Source organism: Manacus vitellinus, unplaced genomic scaffold, assembly GCF_001715985.3.
Source record: "Manacus vitellinus isolate BGI_N305 unplaced genomic scaffold, ASM171598v3 scaffold_67_pilon, whole genome shotgun sequence".
Lineage (NCBI taxonomy): Eukaryota > Metazoa > Chordata > Aves > Passeriformes > Pipridae > Manacus > Manacus vitellinus.
In genome coordinates, this window is record NW_021940737.1 from 2,838,237 (window position 1) to 2,854,974 (window position 16,738).

The 16,738-nt window shown below is 39.0% G+C and overlaps 1 protein-coding gene across 1 annotated transcript in view; it reads right to left on the minus strand.

Annotated features, from left to right (window-relative positions):
• ST6GALNAC3 (ST6 N-acetylgalactosaminide alpha-2,6-sialyltransferase 3) overlaps positions 1-16,738 on the minus strand; it is a 114,739-nt gene that overhangs the window by 55,579 nt on the left and 42,422 nt on the right. Inside the window, exon 3 of the mRNA XM_018083741.1 lies at positions 13,610-14,019. Coding sequence (XP_017939230.1) covers positions 13,610-13,968 — 359 coding nt within the window. The 5' untranslated portion in view covers positions 13,969-14,019. The remainder of the gene's footprint in view (positions 1-13,609; positions 14,020-16,738) is intronic.

Sequence of the window (16,738 nt, forward strand, 5' to 3'; positions counted from 1 at the left end):
TTTAGTTTTACTTATTTAGAAATGTATTAAACATCAATTCCCCTAGCAGTTGGTGATGTTACAAAAACTAAAAGCTAACATATTATATCTGTAGCACATAAAGACCTAAAAATCACTGCCAGGCTGGTTATCTTGTACTGTTATAATTGAAAAGCGCTTACAAAAAAACCAGACAAAAACACATGGACCTCACACACACCTCACATCTCCAGAGCTACATACCTGTGTGACAGGGAACATGCATTGTTCATACAGCAGGTCATGCCAGGGCTTAACATTTAACAGCAGGAGCACAACGGGTTTATATTATGCTCACATTTTACAATAAAAAGTTTACAGAAAAATCACTTGGTTTCTGATCAAAATCTGAGCTCCCTGCTGTTTTAATTCCTGTAACCAACAATCATCAATAAATAATCATGCACAGCTTCTACGTCCCACTGTGGTATTTTGTTTTTGTTTTAAGAACTGGATGTACTGAGTTGAGATCTGCAATTCCAGACCAGACTTTTAGGTGTTCTGCTCCAGGATTCAAGTGAATGAGGAAGCACAAGGGCAAGGGCAAGGGCACAGAGGGGAGAGCTGTTCTTCATCAGATAACTTGCAGGTTTGTGAGCTGTTTTAAAAGACGCTGTGCTGAAAACAGGATGTGTGTTGGAGGCAATATGTTTCACAATAAAAGGATAAAAGGCTGAAAGAAGAAAGTTATATAGATGACATAGTCACAATGAGACAGGAAATAAAGGGGGAAAAAATATCCAAAAATATCAGTAAAAAATGTCAGAGAAGGAAAAAAATATTTGAAGGAAAGCAAGAAACATGTAAAATGCAAACAAGTATCCCATTGGAAAGAATGTGGCCAGCAGGTCAAGAGAGGGGATCCTCCCCCTCTACTTGGCCCTAGCAAGGCCACATCCAGAGCACAGTGTCCAGTTCTGGGCTCCTCAGTATAAGAAAGACAAGGAACTACTGGAGAGGGTCCACAAAGATGGTGAGGGGTCTGGAGCACTTCTCTTATGAGGAGAGACTGTGGGAGCTGGGCCAGTTTAGTCTGGAAAAGAGAAGACTGAGAGGGGATCTCATTAATGCATATAAATATCTCAAAGGTGGGTGTCAAGGGGATGGTGTCAGAAGCTTTTCAGTGGTGCTCAGTGACAGGACAAGGAGCAATGGCCATAAACTAAAACACAAGAAGTTTCACCTCAGCATGAGTGGAAGAACTTCTTTACATCAAGGGTGGCAGAGCACAGGAACAGCTGCCCAGGGTGGATGTGGAGCCTCCCTCTCTAGAGACCTTCAAAACCCATCCAGACAAGTTCCTGTGTCACCTGCTCCAGGTGCCCCTGCCTTGGCAGGGGGGTTGGACTGGATGATCTCCAGTGGTCCCTTCCAAACCTAACAATTCTGTGACTCTGTGATTAAAGAGAAGCACAAATGAGGAAGAGTTTGTGACCAAAGCACAGTGACAACATTACAGCCTCTGATTTGAGTTAGCTAATCCAAATGGGAGAGTCTGAGATAGGTGTAAGAGAAGGTAAAAAAGTTGAAATGCTTCCAGAATTGCTTGGGGCCAGGCCTCAAGACTCACAGACAGTGTATGCTTTTGTACTGAGCTTTCCTGGAACCCAAAGAGAGACTTGGACAGTAACCAGGCTCTGAACAACCTAAACCCATGTACATTGTGGCTCACAAACTCAACCCATCACTTAGGTCACTGGAACAGAAAATTAAACCCCACCTTTGCAAATACACAAGACCTGTCACCTCAAAGGAGACAATCCAGCACCTGGATGCACCAACCAACTCAGCTGGCCTCCAGTTTCACTCTCTTCTACAGCACCCCACGCCCTGAGCCTGGAGATGCCTCAGCCTTCCCATCAGCTACGGGCAAGAGCAGCTGGGAATGTGGTAGGAAGTCTACAGTCTCCTCCCCTCGAGAGGAAAAGCTGCTCTACCTGCTTGGTGAGGAGGTCAGACTGCCGTGGTGTCCTGGCAGTGGTGAGGCTGTGCCTGTGGCTCCCCTCACCACCTTGACCTCCCAGCATGGAGCACTCCCTGGCTGTCCAGGGACAGGACACTGGGCAGTGGAGGAATGGCAGAAGGCCAAGTCATTCATTCATTCATTGAATAAAGAAGTCAAGTAATTTGTTTCTGAAATGCAGGCAATTAACATAAACTAATTAAATATCACACTATTAGACCAAAGACATTTTCTATTGATATCATTTGGTGTAATACCTAGAAAAATCAATGCAATTACATTTTTAATGCCTAATTCATTCGCAACTGCTTAATTCATATCTCTTAATTCTGTTCTGGAGTGAAACGGATTAGATTATATAATTCCCACTTCCAAGAGTTTGACATTTAAAGGTAACATTCAACCAAATCATGTTTAGAAAATATGCAAAGTATTAAAAACTGGAGAACAATCTTACTGGATCTTTAAAAATCAGTGTAGTCGGATCTGGATATAAAACCATGAAAATGTCTCAATTCTAATTACTGTTCCTGCCATTAAGATAATTTGGGAGCTCTATCTATGCATTCCTGAACTAAACACTTTTAACTTAGAGTTCATACATCCCACCATACAAAAGGAGACATTTCTTTGTCAAAGCACTGTTTTTCTATTTGTTCTTGCATGTTCCACCTCTGGATACAATAGAAAAGGAATTTTCTCCTGTGCCTGACAATGCTGCTGGCTTGTAGACAACACTAACACAAAATTGCCACAGATGATAGATAATGTATACATTTGACATTTCTCATTCCTATAAAGAGAGACAGTATCCTACTGACTGACTCAGTGTCAAGCTGCCTTCATTCTTCTAACATTTCAAACCTGAGAAATCTAAATTTATTTTAAAATTTTTGTTCAATGCAGTCGTGTTGCAAATTTGACTTGCTCTGAAAACTTAATTTCAAAAATGTTCTTTGTGAAGACTGCATGTACCATTTGATAAAAAGGAACTTGTAACCAATGGTTTTAAAACAGTCATATTTTGAAGCAGACAGAGAGTGGATACAAACTGTACTGAAGCATGCCAATCTACAATTCTGTGCAAAATGTTCTCTTTACAGGAAGTGCAAAAGGACTGTAAAATGTAGTTAGACATAACCTTTCCTTTTCACTAGCTATTAACTTTATTCAAAGATAAACTAAAGCATAATGAGTCTTTTCATTATCATGTAATTATTATTTTAATGGTTACATTACAAGCAACAGAATACTATACATACTTCCACCTCTCATATTAGTGGGCAATTATTTTGAAACTTTATATTAAAATCTACCCACAAAGACTGATGTATTAATGCCACCGTTTTAGTATAATGATGACCATGGTTTTGAAATCAGTATGAAAGCCTCAGGGAAAAATGTAAAGTATTAACGAAGAAAATATTTATAATATATGCCACTCTCAGGCCTGGTACACAGACCTGAGAAAAAGTTTAAGGAAAACATCTGGAGCTGCTCTAGTTACTGCTATCCTGTAACTGGCCAAATTTATATGACACCAGTGGTTATTATTTAAAAAAAAAAAAGGGAAACTTTCAAGGGATACAAAATTAAAAACTTGGAAGGGAAACTGGAATAAGCCTTCCTTCAATATATCGTCTTCAAGTACCATCCTAAACCATATCCAGTAACAGTGCCTGAAATACTCTTATTTCCCACCAATAAGCACTGAACTGGCTTTAGTTACTCATCCATTCTTTGCCCACCTTCTAACCAAGCAAACCAGTGTAGCTTGGCAGGAAGTGATTAGACAGATCTAAGCAGTACATGAAGCTTGAAGATATCCTGGGGACATCCAATATAAAGTTAAATGAAGTTTCATATCCTCAAGGCACTCCACGAACAAGACTCAAAATACCCCTAGGGGTGAGAAGGCCCCGGGATGTCATTGCAACTGAGAATCCCTGGCACAATCTGTACAGTGAGGCTGAAATCCAACTCTGTCAAATACTGTGCTTTCTTGGCAGAGGAGGTGAAGGCAATTTAAGACCCTGAAATAAGCCCCAAGGTGTTAAGGACCACTGCTTTCTTCTACTCCAAATACAAAACATATTTCAGCAGTGTCATCACTTATATAAAATCAGAGCAGCATAGAGAGAGAGAGAGAGAGCAAAAACCCACAGCCACTAAGCTCAGGCAAAGACACAATTCTCTCTTGATAAAAGAAAAAGCAACACATGACAAACACCAATCACATTTCTTAATGGACTAGAGGAAGGTGGGGAAAGAGTGCTAAAAGGGATGGACACACAGTAGGAAAACAAATAATACTTGAAAAAACTGAAACTGAAATTCTTCTTTTAGAGGAATACTGCTTTGCAGATACTCTTCAGACTATTTTCTTTTCCTAATATTTTGGTTGATAGTAAAATTTCAAGGGACTACCGCTAATTTCACGTAGAAGGAAATGTTAGAACATCATGTTTGGCTGGAAATAGGTTATAAAGCAGTAGAAATTTGTTCCATTTTGCAGTTCTAGACCACTCCACCCCAAAATTAGCACTGTGTGAAGCTGAAATGCCTTCATAGTGAACGTACAGCATCCAAAAAGCCCTATGGGCATGAATTTCTGCACAGCAATAGCTTCTGCTTTCCCCCAGAGTCCTTTTCTCAGGGAAGGCAAGTTGTAAAAAGGGGATGAATATTCTCTGCCTCACAAAGGCATTTTGAGGCTTAAGTGATAACTGCCATATTTTCAGAAGTACTCTCATGGAAAATGTGTGGTACACTCTTTGGAGACAGGAGAACTAGCAACTCTAATGAATTTTCTTCACAAAAAATTCTGAAACAACATATGGAGAGCAAACTGAACACAGAGCACATATTTCTGACATTTATCTTTGTTTTTATTGTTAAGATAAAAGCATGCTGTTTGTTTTTCAGAATTTCATCTGTTGTCACTTTCTTTCCTTTCTCTGACTTCTTCTACGCTAGTGACATCATCTGCAGCAATTTTCAAATCTTTGCAGCAAATCCTGTGCTTTGAATGTTTTAATGAGTCATGTAGAGAATGTTATTATCCAGGGAGTTTATGTCTCCTTTTTGTAATCAGTAGGACCAGAGCAGAGAGGATATGTGTGCTGGGATGAATTACTTTTGAAAACAAAAACAGAGAAAAAGAAGTCTCCAAAGATCAGGATGGGGTACTAACAACAAACCTGCAAAGAACAAACACAGGCAGTAAGAAACCTTTTCTTCTATTGCAATTTGCATGTTTACTGAATACTAACTGCTCAGGTTATGAGATGAGTGGTGCCTCTGGTTCACAGTCCCAACTGCACTGAATGCTACCACAATCAGGAATTGTTTACAAAGTCTTGAAAATAGAACAGCTGAATCTTTGAACACCTGCGTGAAAAAAGTATTCCCCTTCACACCCAAACTAAGCCCCACGCTGGTAATATCTGCGATGTCACACAAACTGTTGGAAGACATAAGATTCAAGATTCATAATAAATCCCCACTGCTACAGTTAAGTTTTTCCAGACTGCTACAACTTCCAAAACCTGCTGAAGATGTGAATCTCTGAGAAAAATTGTACATGCTGCTCTTGTGCATGTTACTCTCTAAATGCATGGCTGCCTCACAGTGAAGAGCTCAGAGAATCTGAGTGCTGCACAGGATGTAGTCAAGGATTGTTTTCTAAAGGCAGGTTGTAGCACATCCCAACAGCACACCATTTCCTCCAGGAGGTACAGCTGTGAATCTTGAGTTACCTTCAAAGACATGTGCTATAAATCCACATGCACACACACATAGAGAGATAGATAGATAGATAGATAGATTTGTACAGTTTTGCTGTTCTGAAATTGCAGCCTGAATTCTTTACGTGGGATCCATGACAACAGACACAAAAAAACCCCAATGTATAACATCTGCTTTGTCTTCACATGGGTAATAATAGATATTAAAGACGTGCACAAGCAAGCACCTACAGCGAGTTCCAAATTAACTCAGTGAGTCAGAAAGTTCACTGTCCCCTCCCCGTTTTTCTCACATCTATGTCTGTGAGGTCTCACATAGGCTTGATTAATGGAAAATTAAATTTTCCTTTCTGAATTTGTTTACTAATTTTTCTACAGTTTAAGGCAAAATACTCCTACATCAATTCAGGATAAACTTTTTCCACTTTCAAACAGTTATTCTTTTGCTGTGTTGCCTACCTGTAAAAAGCTTTGAGAAGACAATCTTTGCTAAGTATCACTCAGTAAGATAGTCGAGACTAGTTCTCATACACCTTTTCTTATAAAAGCATTTTCTCATAAGTTTGACTAACTAGCAGCTGGACAGATGTGTAGGAACTCATCTCTATCTGAAGCAAGAAATCACTGTAGTGGTTTATTCCCTGAAGTCTCCTAAAGTTGCTATCCTCACTTGAGCAGCAACTCTATATCACAAACCTCCTGGTGCATCTAATGCAGTTTGAATGTAGTACTGTCTTTTACTAAACACTGTAAATACAGTTCAGTGCAGTTCAGGGAGCTTCCATTAGAAACCCCACAGTTACCAGTAACCAACAGGTATCGTACTAAAGCAATGGCAACATTATATTTATTTTCTAATCTATTTAATATATCTCACAAAAGCACTGCCGTGTCACAACTGGTAGTAAATATAAACTTCAATGGTAATCACTCTGTGGTCTTCAAGACAACTGTTTCAGCTGGGAGCAAGGTAGAGTTAAAAAAAATAGATTAATTTCTTGATTTAAAAAAAAGATTAGTTATATTCCTTCAAAATTTTAAGCTCCTTTAGGAAAATCAAGGTCTGTTTTACACACTGTGATCTGAAAAATCAAAAACGTTGAACTACAGTAGATGATCCAGTAAAGGTCCTACAAACACCAAAGGCTTCATTCAAAATCTGTGCTTCTGCTAATTTTTCCCTCTAAGACTTTTGCCTTTGCAACCATGAAATATCCTCAGCAGCAGCAGCAAAACTGGAAGCACTGCAGTACACAGTGGGAGTCACTGACTGACATCACCCTTTCAAAAGGTGTATGTTCATGGGATGCGACAAAATTCGAAGCAGAATCCCATCTACACAGTGCCAGTGCTCCTTCTGAGAGATATCAGCCACGCTCTCAATCATGAAAGCTGCAGAATATTTAAAGGACAGGATGAAAAAGCTGTGCATGTAATTAGGACCGTGCCAAACATTGTATAAAGATTTAACATATGGCTTGTCAGGAGCAGAAAACAGATTCAGGGTCACTTAAAGAATACATGATAAATTAAAAGCAATAGACGTTGGATAAATTCAAAGATCATGTGAAAATGCTCAATGATAGAGTATGGCCTGATTATATATTTCTTGTCTTAAATCATTAAGTGAAAAGAAATAATTCTATGGGTAAAGTCAGCAATCACCACAGAATCAATAGGTCTCTAAGCCCACACCAATCTATATGCAGCCACAGTTTTATTACAAAATAATAGCTAATATTGATATTTTTTAATAAAGTCTCACTTTACTATGTAATTAGTGTAATGTAGTAGGAGCTGTATTTCTTAACAGAAGTGCTGTGCTTTGTACAGCATTTGCTGGCCTGTTAATAAAGAAGAGACTTCTTCTATTGAGTTCCATCTGCCTAATAGAGAAAAATGTTCATCTTAATTAGGAAAATCTTCATAAAGAATATAAATGCAGTTACTAATGGGCTGCAGGGAATCAATGTAGGACGCTCAGGAACAACTGGTGTTTTACCAGGAAATGGAAGAGTGAATATAAACCCCAAAAGAGTTGTTGGCCGTCTGGTGATTGACCACAAATAGCAATAGATGTTGGGCTTTTAAGTGTTTTATAATGAAAAATCTATTTATTTCATTAAGGTTTCATGCTTTAGACCCTTGTTTTTTCAGGTAATAAAGCAGTCTGTGACAATGAAACTATTTAAACCCTCTATGAATTAAGATCGACAAATTCATTAGCATTTTTTGAAGGAATTACTTTATAAAAAGAAAGAATGGAAGTGCCAAGCAATGGTTCAAGAAAGATCCATTATCAAGTACCTGAAAAATGGTCCCTATATGAAACACATATTTTTTGGTTTGCTGTGATGCTCAAGGACAGTTGAGAATATTTTGCTGACTTTATTGGTGCAGCAGTAGATACCACATCACCATGATAAAGACTATAGCAAAATGTAAACTACAATTCATTTTTGTCCTTAAAAATATTTCAACGGGCATTATACATTTCCTCTGTCAGTCTGAAGTTTCCTTCCAAGAGTTTTGTCATTTAAAACCAACGATATTCCTTAGTTCTTCTACTCATCTCCCAGAAATTCTATTTTCTTTTCTGAAAAAGTACATTAATACAAAGCACTGATGGGATGTACTTCCCAAGTGCCACAATCTAACTCTGAGCCAGGCTCAGTGTCAATGTTCACAGCTTCCCAATTAAAAACTGCTTTCTGCAAATTTTAACTAACACTAGCCAAGATTTCATATTTCCTCTGAATAGTTTTGATAGGGAAACCAATATGTATAAGTAAGTGAGTGCACAAGTGAAAATATCATTACTATAATATTTCATTTAAGCCAACAAGCAGAAAGATGGCATAAAACTCTGATGTTCTGGATACTGACAGCTTTACTACCTCAATTCACAGAGAATATCACCAAACAATAGAAGTTGCAGCTACTTGAGCCTCAGAGAATGTAATTTCATTTATTCATTTTACTGACATTTTTGCTAGACTATAGCTTCATGTAGATTAGTCAGACACATGAAAAACCACATATTAGCTAAGGTGAAACTGTGATGACTGCAGTTGTCTTCACAGTGTCAATCCAAAGTTTAGATTAATATAATTTGCTAGCTCTAAATGACAGAGATAAAATATAGATCTCGTATATCACCAAAGCACTAAATAATTAGTGAGCAGATCTGAGTAAAATAGCAGGTTAAGCACACCCCCAAATTTTGAATCTTGACACAGAAGTCAACGATCAGAATGATCCATCTTTCTGTTTGAATGATAAAACAGCTTCCTCACAACCTAACACAACCCAGCACCATCTGGCATGAACAGAGGAAACTAAGAACAATCTGAAGAGAAGCACAAAAGCAATTTAGTTTCTTCAGAATTGTCCATGATATTTCCAAAAGTCTTTCAGAAACAGCCATTTGACTGCAAATGTGGCTCGGAGAACCTGCCTCTTGTAGGCAAGTGTGTGTAGCCAATAATCTCAAAAAAACCACTGTTGAATTGAACTGAATTGTTTGGGTATGGGATGGGTGTTGTCAGAGTTAAGAGTGTGTGTGGAAAGTCAGCTGTCTACCAAACTGGCTGGTTTTCAGAACATTATCTCACATCTCCTAACAGGAACTTTAGGAGCTCAGAACACATCTCCTCAGCAGAGCTCAGCAAGCTGATGCCTTAAGGTCCATCTGGTTTTTTTCTGGTTTTCTAATTTTTATAAGCTTAATAAGTAGTTATATAGTAGAAGTAGATTTAGAAGCAGCAGCATTTATTCCTTTACCCTTAGCATAGTAACTACACACATTTCCCAACCTTATCACCCCATTCCATGCTCCCCATATCAATTATCCCCTGAATTCCAGTAGAAATGTTTAGTCTCTTGTCAAGGTAGGCCTATTTTGTTTAGAGAACACTTGTACCTTGGCCTAAACTGCAAAAGTACAGTCAAGAACTGGGTGAATATATGCCCCCTGTACTCTGAAGAAGATTGTGATTGATGAAAAGGGGGTCTTGAAAAGCCCCTGGCCCCAATTCCCAAGGGGTGGGATGGGGGTGGATCAGGGTAAAAGCCACAGGGTGGAAACATCTGGGATTGGACAGGCAATATCATAAACTGTGACATCTGTGCAAAGGGACATGTAATCTTTATGCCCAGGCACAAATAAAAACCCTTTCCTTATCTCACCGCCAAAACTAATTTGCCTCAGAGTTTTTTTCTCCCTGAATTTTCTTTAGGCAACAAAGCTCTTTTTTGCTAGTTACCTACAAGAAGAGTGGCTACAAACACCAAGTTGAGCTGTGCTTTGAGCAGTAACAGAACACTCGGTACTGGCTGGGTTTTTGGGGCTCGGTGTCCTCCACGTGCAGCAGGGCAGGAGTGGTCTGATCTCACAGTCAGCCCCGAGAGGGGACGTGGAGCTGAGCCACCAGAGGCCCTGCTCGGAGGCACAGGGCTGAGTGGTCAGCCTGAGGTGTCTGTAGTATAAACACAAATGGAGTCTGCAGTCCAGATAACATTAGACTGCTTCACTGATATGAGCACAGATTTATTTTAGCATTGCTTTTTGAAAGTGACTTTTAACGCAGACTGTTTTCTAAATGATCCTTAAAAGAAACTCCTTTCCTTCTCATCACCTTCACCTAAGGCAATAACATCCAGTAGCATTGATCTATTTGCTGCTAGTTTTCATTAATTTTACCCTCCCTAAGGGTGGTGCAGCTTTGGTGCCAGCTAATTAAAACCTATTTAGGGATGCTCAGTGCACTTTATCAGACCAGAATTAGCTTTGCTGCTTTAATGAAGACTACAGTTTTCTCTGTTATTACCAATTAAATGTTATTATACCATATTGAATTATATTTGTAATGCATGGCAAAGATATAGATGGCTTTAGAACCACTTATCTCAATTGAGGTACATACAAAGGTGCCACATTTAGGAATTATCTAATATTTCTTGAAATCCTTTCACTTGAGTCAATATATATAATACAACAAAACATTTGTGAAGAACTGGAAGAAGCTGCCAGCTTTATGCTCCCTCTAGGGAAGTACCAAGTAAAATGCATTAATGAAAAATTTTGAATGTCTGGTAATGAATATTATTTATGTACAACAATTATTCAAAGTGGATGAGCATTCACCACCTTGAACTCAAAAGCTTCACTAACAAAGACTCTCAGAAAGAACATGTGTCCCCCACATTTCTAATGTGCATGCAAGGTTAACTATCCAGCATGGATAGCCCATATCAGAGGGTATTTTGTACTGCTGTAGAATTAAAAAAATGCTTCGTAACAAAATACACGACCTTGTTTGTTGGAAGTTATTTAGAGGCAATTCTTGTTTCTTCCATGCATCAGCAATAAACCATTGGTCAATACCAAAGCTGTGGTTTTCTGCAGTAGAGAAGTGACTGCAGCACATACCTGTCAGCTGCTTCTCACAACACCCTTTAAAAAGTTCAGCACTACAAGGATGAAACTACTGAGAAGTCCCACTCATTACCTAAAAAGATTGCACTTCAAAGAGTAGAAACAGAAAGCTCATTAAAGCTCGACAGACTAGAAATCTGTTGCAATCTCAATATGCCTGTATTTAAAGACAGTATTTTAGGATTAAACTAAAATAGATGTGGTTGCAATCCACTCAGTACATTTTAAAATATGAGTTGAAATTGGCTTCCTTCCAGAATTTTTGCTGGGAACATGCTGAAACAGACCACTGTTCAATCTAATATTCCAAACAAAGGTTGGTGTTTCTCTGAGGAGCCAAAGGAATATTTGGCTGAGGAACCTGAGTTTGCCTCAGCATCACAATAGCCTGGCACAACGCACAAAACTATTTTCATCGCCCACAAATCTCTTGTGTTCTCCGTTTACTGCTGCCACAAATGCCACATCCGTCTAATAACCTCATGACCCTCCCTAGAAACAGCAGACAGGTCCTGCAAATTGAAGATGTTACAGAAAATGAAACAGTTTCCAAACTGAGGTCCCCAATTAGCAGGGAACCGCAGGATGTTTTCTTGAGATACAGAAGGTGTTGGCTGGTGACACACCAATCATTTCCCTTGTTTCTGGCTGACGAGAGAACTAAATGATGTTAAAGACATCACTAAGTATTTGATGTGGAAAAGCAGGACTAAAAATGAAAGTTGCAGTAGATACAAGGATTTTATCTGGTTGCCACTGTGAGAACTGGTGGGTTTTTCACAGTGTCAAAGGGATACACACGCCATGTGATGTGGGCCATGAGGCAGGCTCTTAAAAATTTACCACTGTTCACAAGGTGAAGCTTAAGGAGAAAGGACACGGGCCACTTTGACTTTAGGCTGCTTAAGAACTAAGTTATAAGCACTGGGAGAAGCGAAGTTCAATCTGCTTTTGACATGAAAAGAAGCATTTGTATTGTGTTAATTGCGTAACTATAAAGCTTGAGATGTGTTAATTTGTTGAAGAGGAGTGGATTAGGCTGGAGATGAGGATACTTTGACATTGAATGATGAGATTTTTTCAAAGGAAAAATAGGAGATTTTTGTCAAGGGCTGGTCTCACAATAGGGATTTTGATAAAGTATTGTAAAGTCGCTGTGACCTGACTCATAAATATAAACAAATTTATTTTTAGCAGTGTAGTAATGTGCCCATGATCATATTTATCTTGATTAATATGTAAACAGGATGACTTGGATTATTAAAGGTCAATTTTGAAGAATGGATCTTGTGTATTTCCTCTATTAGCCTCTTCATCAGTTTGTTCAATTAAACTAAAGAAGCCATGATAACCTTGACAACTTTATGACATATATGAGCTCCCTCTGACTCCAGAATCACAGCAGCAACACGTGCACATGGTGAAGAAGATGAGAGGCAGGATCTTCCCTATGTTTCAAAGTTTAAAAAATAGGAAAAATCAACTGTAACCAAATTTTGACAGTTTAATAACAAAGTGAAACAAGTTTGAGAGAACAAGTTCTTCTACTTTAAAAGGTACCAAAAGTTCAGATTGCATTTAACTGTTTGTGAATATCTATATTTTTAATTTGGTCAGAATAGCTGCAGTCCTTTACAACCTCAAATTCATGACACGCAAATTCAAAAATAAATATTAAGACACAGCAGTGATCTGAAAACTCCTTCCCAGTTAACTCAAGTGAGTGTGTGTGACAGGTGTTCTTCCCTGCCAAAACACAGATGATCTGAATTTTTGCAACTCGGTTGCAAACTCCTGCTCTTTGTGGTCTTAATTCCACAAATCCAATTTCTACCTTGACCATGCCAGCCAATACAGGGGCCCTCACACTTCCATCCCTTACAGCCTCCACTTGAGCAGCGTAAATGCAAATTCTTGGACATGGAAAATAGAATTTCAGTATAATTCTGGTAAAAACCTAAATCTATTACAGTATCACTGATAATCCATTTTCACCAAGAAAGAGAAATAATGCATGACCCCGAGGTCGGCGTTTGAAGAAAAGCTACAGCGACTCTCAACTGAGAAGAAAATACAATATCCAGAATTATCCCAAGGTTGTGTATTTGGAAATGCTGTTTGTGTCGGATTATCCTCTTCAAATAAAATGTCAACTTAATCAATAGTAAATTGAGCTGAAAACAACGCACAGCTTTGAAAACGTTTCAGGAAGATATCCAATATTTTTGGGACTCAAGCCAACAGAAATGGAACGAACAGAAGGTAGCGTAGGTGGGGTAAATGGGGCCTAGCTGCTGCCTCATCAAGTGCTTATAACAGTCAAAACCATATAACAATCCATTAAAAATGTATCTGGGGACTCACTTAGTTGCTGGCATCCGGCATGGCCTTTTCTCATGTATCTTTTGTCAAACGCTGTAACTGTTCTTCACACTGAGGACTTACCGGTCTTTCCCTGTCTCCCTCTTGAACACCGCGTCGCAGTAACTCATGCGCTTTTCCGTCGTCACGTAGATTTTGGCACTGGGGTAGCTGTCAACAGTTTTCTTCAGCATGTTGTACACGATGCCATTCCCATCCTTCCTCATGTTTCGAAAAGGTCCCCAGATCACATAAACGGTGCTGTTGGTTTCTTTGAAAAAGTACTCGGGGTTCTTGAGCAGGAGAGGCACGCTCGTGTGAGAGACCACTCTGATGGTTGTCCTTTTCCCAACATCTTCCTCGTAGCCCTTCGTGGGAGCGTTGTTCATTCTCCATATGCAGGAGGACTTGTCTATCTCGGTCCCCACCTTCTGGCCAGCCATCTGTCCCGAGTTTGAAACAATGGCACAGAGGTCACAGTCAAGCTGTAGAGGCTGGAAGACAGGAAACAAAAATACATGGCAAGTTTTTCTCTGTGAAACATGAAGACTGAAAATTCAGTTAACAGAAAGGCAGGTACAGTACAACAAATTGATAGCAACGCTCCTCTTTCAAAAAAAAAAAAAACAAACGCCAAACCCACAATCCCCATGTGGTAGAGCTGCTAGAAAACTCTACCACTACAAAGCTCTGAATGCAAACCTTTCTAGTGAAATAGGCAGATCCAATCTTTGCCTTTGTTCTCCACCTTGAAGTCAACTATACAAATAATCATTCCTTTTTCCCTCTAAATGTTACTCTTTCCACTAAAAAACCCGAGGAAATAAAGGAGCAGCAGAAAACAATACTCAGATCAATGTCTTGTCTTTTAACAAGGTGTTGTCAACAATAGGGAAAAAAAGACTGAAAAAGTAATGCTGGAAATTTAACTGTACACTGACTGTGTTTCTGTGTCTGAATGAATAGTTCCAAAATTTGTGACAGAAGTCAAAAGATTTACATGTATATCTAAAAAGCAATCTTGTATTATGGAAATCCTGCAGTCGGAAAGGACATGTAGACAGAGAAATACGCTGCTCTCTCCAGAGCGTGGTTATGACCCATGAAAAATGAGAGGCAGATGGACTGGTGACACATGAACCAGGAACTTAATCCTCGGAAAACTGAAGTCAAAGACAGTATTTCCTGATCATGTTCTAGGGTGCTATTTCTCCAGAACAAATTGAAAATAGGAAAAAATTATCTAATAGAGATATAGGGACTTATCTGATGTTCCATTTGTCAAAGTATAAAGAGTAATTTTTTTTTTTTTAGTTCTTTGGTACCAGTAGACTAAAAGGAAATGCCCTGTATTTAAATTGGATTGTATGAGAAGTTCAGTCAGAAATCTAAATCAAATGAAAACTAAATCCATCAAAAAAACCCACAGAAGATCATTCAGGCCAGAGATCACCTACAATTTTTTGTATGGTCACAGACTTGATCCTCTGTCATACTCGCAGCTGGGAGCCAGTGAATGCAGTTTAATACTTTTTAGGAATAATTCCCTTCACGTTCTTCGAACATTTAGTCTGACAGAATCCTGGGTGCTTTTCTGATCAGACTTGTGGTTATTTCTCTTCACAATCACACCTCATTTAGCTGATGTGGATGAATATCCTGGCTACATTTGACCGCTATAACCTTAGGACGTGGTTGCTGACAAAACATCAAATTCTTTGATAAGGGGACGTAATATAAGGACAGGAGATAAACATCTGAAGTGACTCAAACTGTAACAGCTGAAATATCTTCTGGTGAACTAAGATGCATCGTGCAAGACTTCTGCAATAAACCTCACAATTTCAAAGCTTTGATTTCCTTATTGTAATTGATTTGATTTCTCTATGTGAATGGTTCACGAAAACATTCTTTCCTCATTTCATCAATAGCTAAAGATTCCTGATAGCATGCAAAAGCATTGGCAATGTTTCCTTTACAGAACACCATGCAGGTTTTTTTAGCTGTTGTAGTTTTAGAGGGCTGTCCTGCACAGTTCTCTGACAGCAGGGATGAAATCCCAGGAGATGCAGCTGAACACAAGTCTTTCTGTTTACTGCTTAGTTACAGACATTCTCTCTAAGATACATTATGAGGACATGGCTGGGTGACCTAAACAAATCCATGAGCATAACTCATATCCTAACATGAAGTGAATTGTTAAAGTCCCAGTAGATTAATTTATAGGTTTCAGGGTGAACTTTCAAACTAACAAATGCTGAATATGAAACTGTTAGATAGGAGAAGCCAATTTGGTCAAGAATCCAGTTCCATTCAAATTTGTCTCAATCTCAGCGCTGGTTTGCTTTTTTTTTCCAAAAAAATTCTTCCTTCTCCATTACAATGGAGCTGCTCTCTTAAATTTGGAATTATTCGATTTTCTGACCTTAGTTAGAAATGCACTGCACATTTTCTATTCACTGAGTCTAACTGTTCTGCTCGAATAAACTGAGTACACTCACTCCTGCAATTGTCTCCCCTGGTTTTCTAGCTCTTTTGTTGTGATTCATTTATCTTGTTCCAATTTATAAAGTGCTTTCATAATACTGAATGCCTGCACTAGGTCAACATACAGTCTGTTCTTCTTCAACAGAGGCAGAGGCTTACCCCCTTCCAGCCCTATCTCAGAATAAATATCTTTTACAATGTAGAGAGATTTTACATGTCCCAATATGCATATTTCCCAACAGATCCCAGAGAGAGTTAGGAGACTGACTGGCACCCGTGACAGACATTCCACTGACTCCAGAATCACTCACTGACTTCATCATCTTTTTGCATCATCTTCCTCAACATATGAGAAAACACACACCGATATTCTTTCACTGAACTCCTTGTGGACACAGGCCAGCAGCTAGTGGCATTGGTTTGAGTCTCATGGACAAAAGGGGCAGTTCCACTAATCCACAAAAATCCACATACAATAACTTTCTCATTTTCCTCATTTAACACGACATTCCTGTTTGTTACTACAACCCAGCTCAGTTATGGTTGTCATATCACCTTTAAGACTCAAAAACTTCACAAATGTAGGTACTCTGTCAGGTGGCTCCCCCAGGAGCCATTCAGGCACAGGGATTTTGGTGCCTGAGGGGCTGGATAGGTAAAGTCCCTGGGTAGATGCTGGTGCTGCTTCTGTTACTGAACTAGGACACAGTTGACAGCTCCCTATGA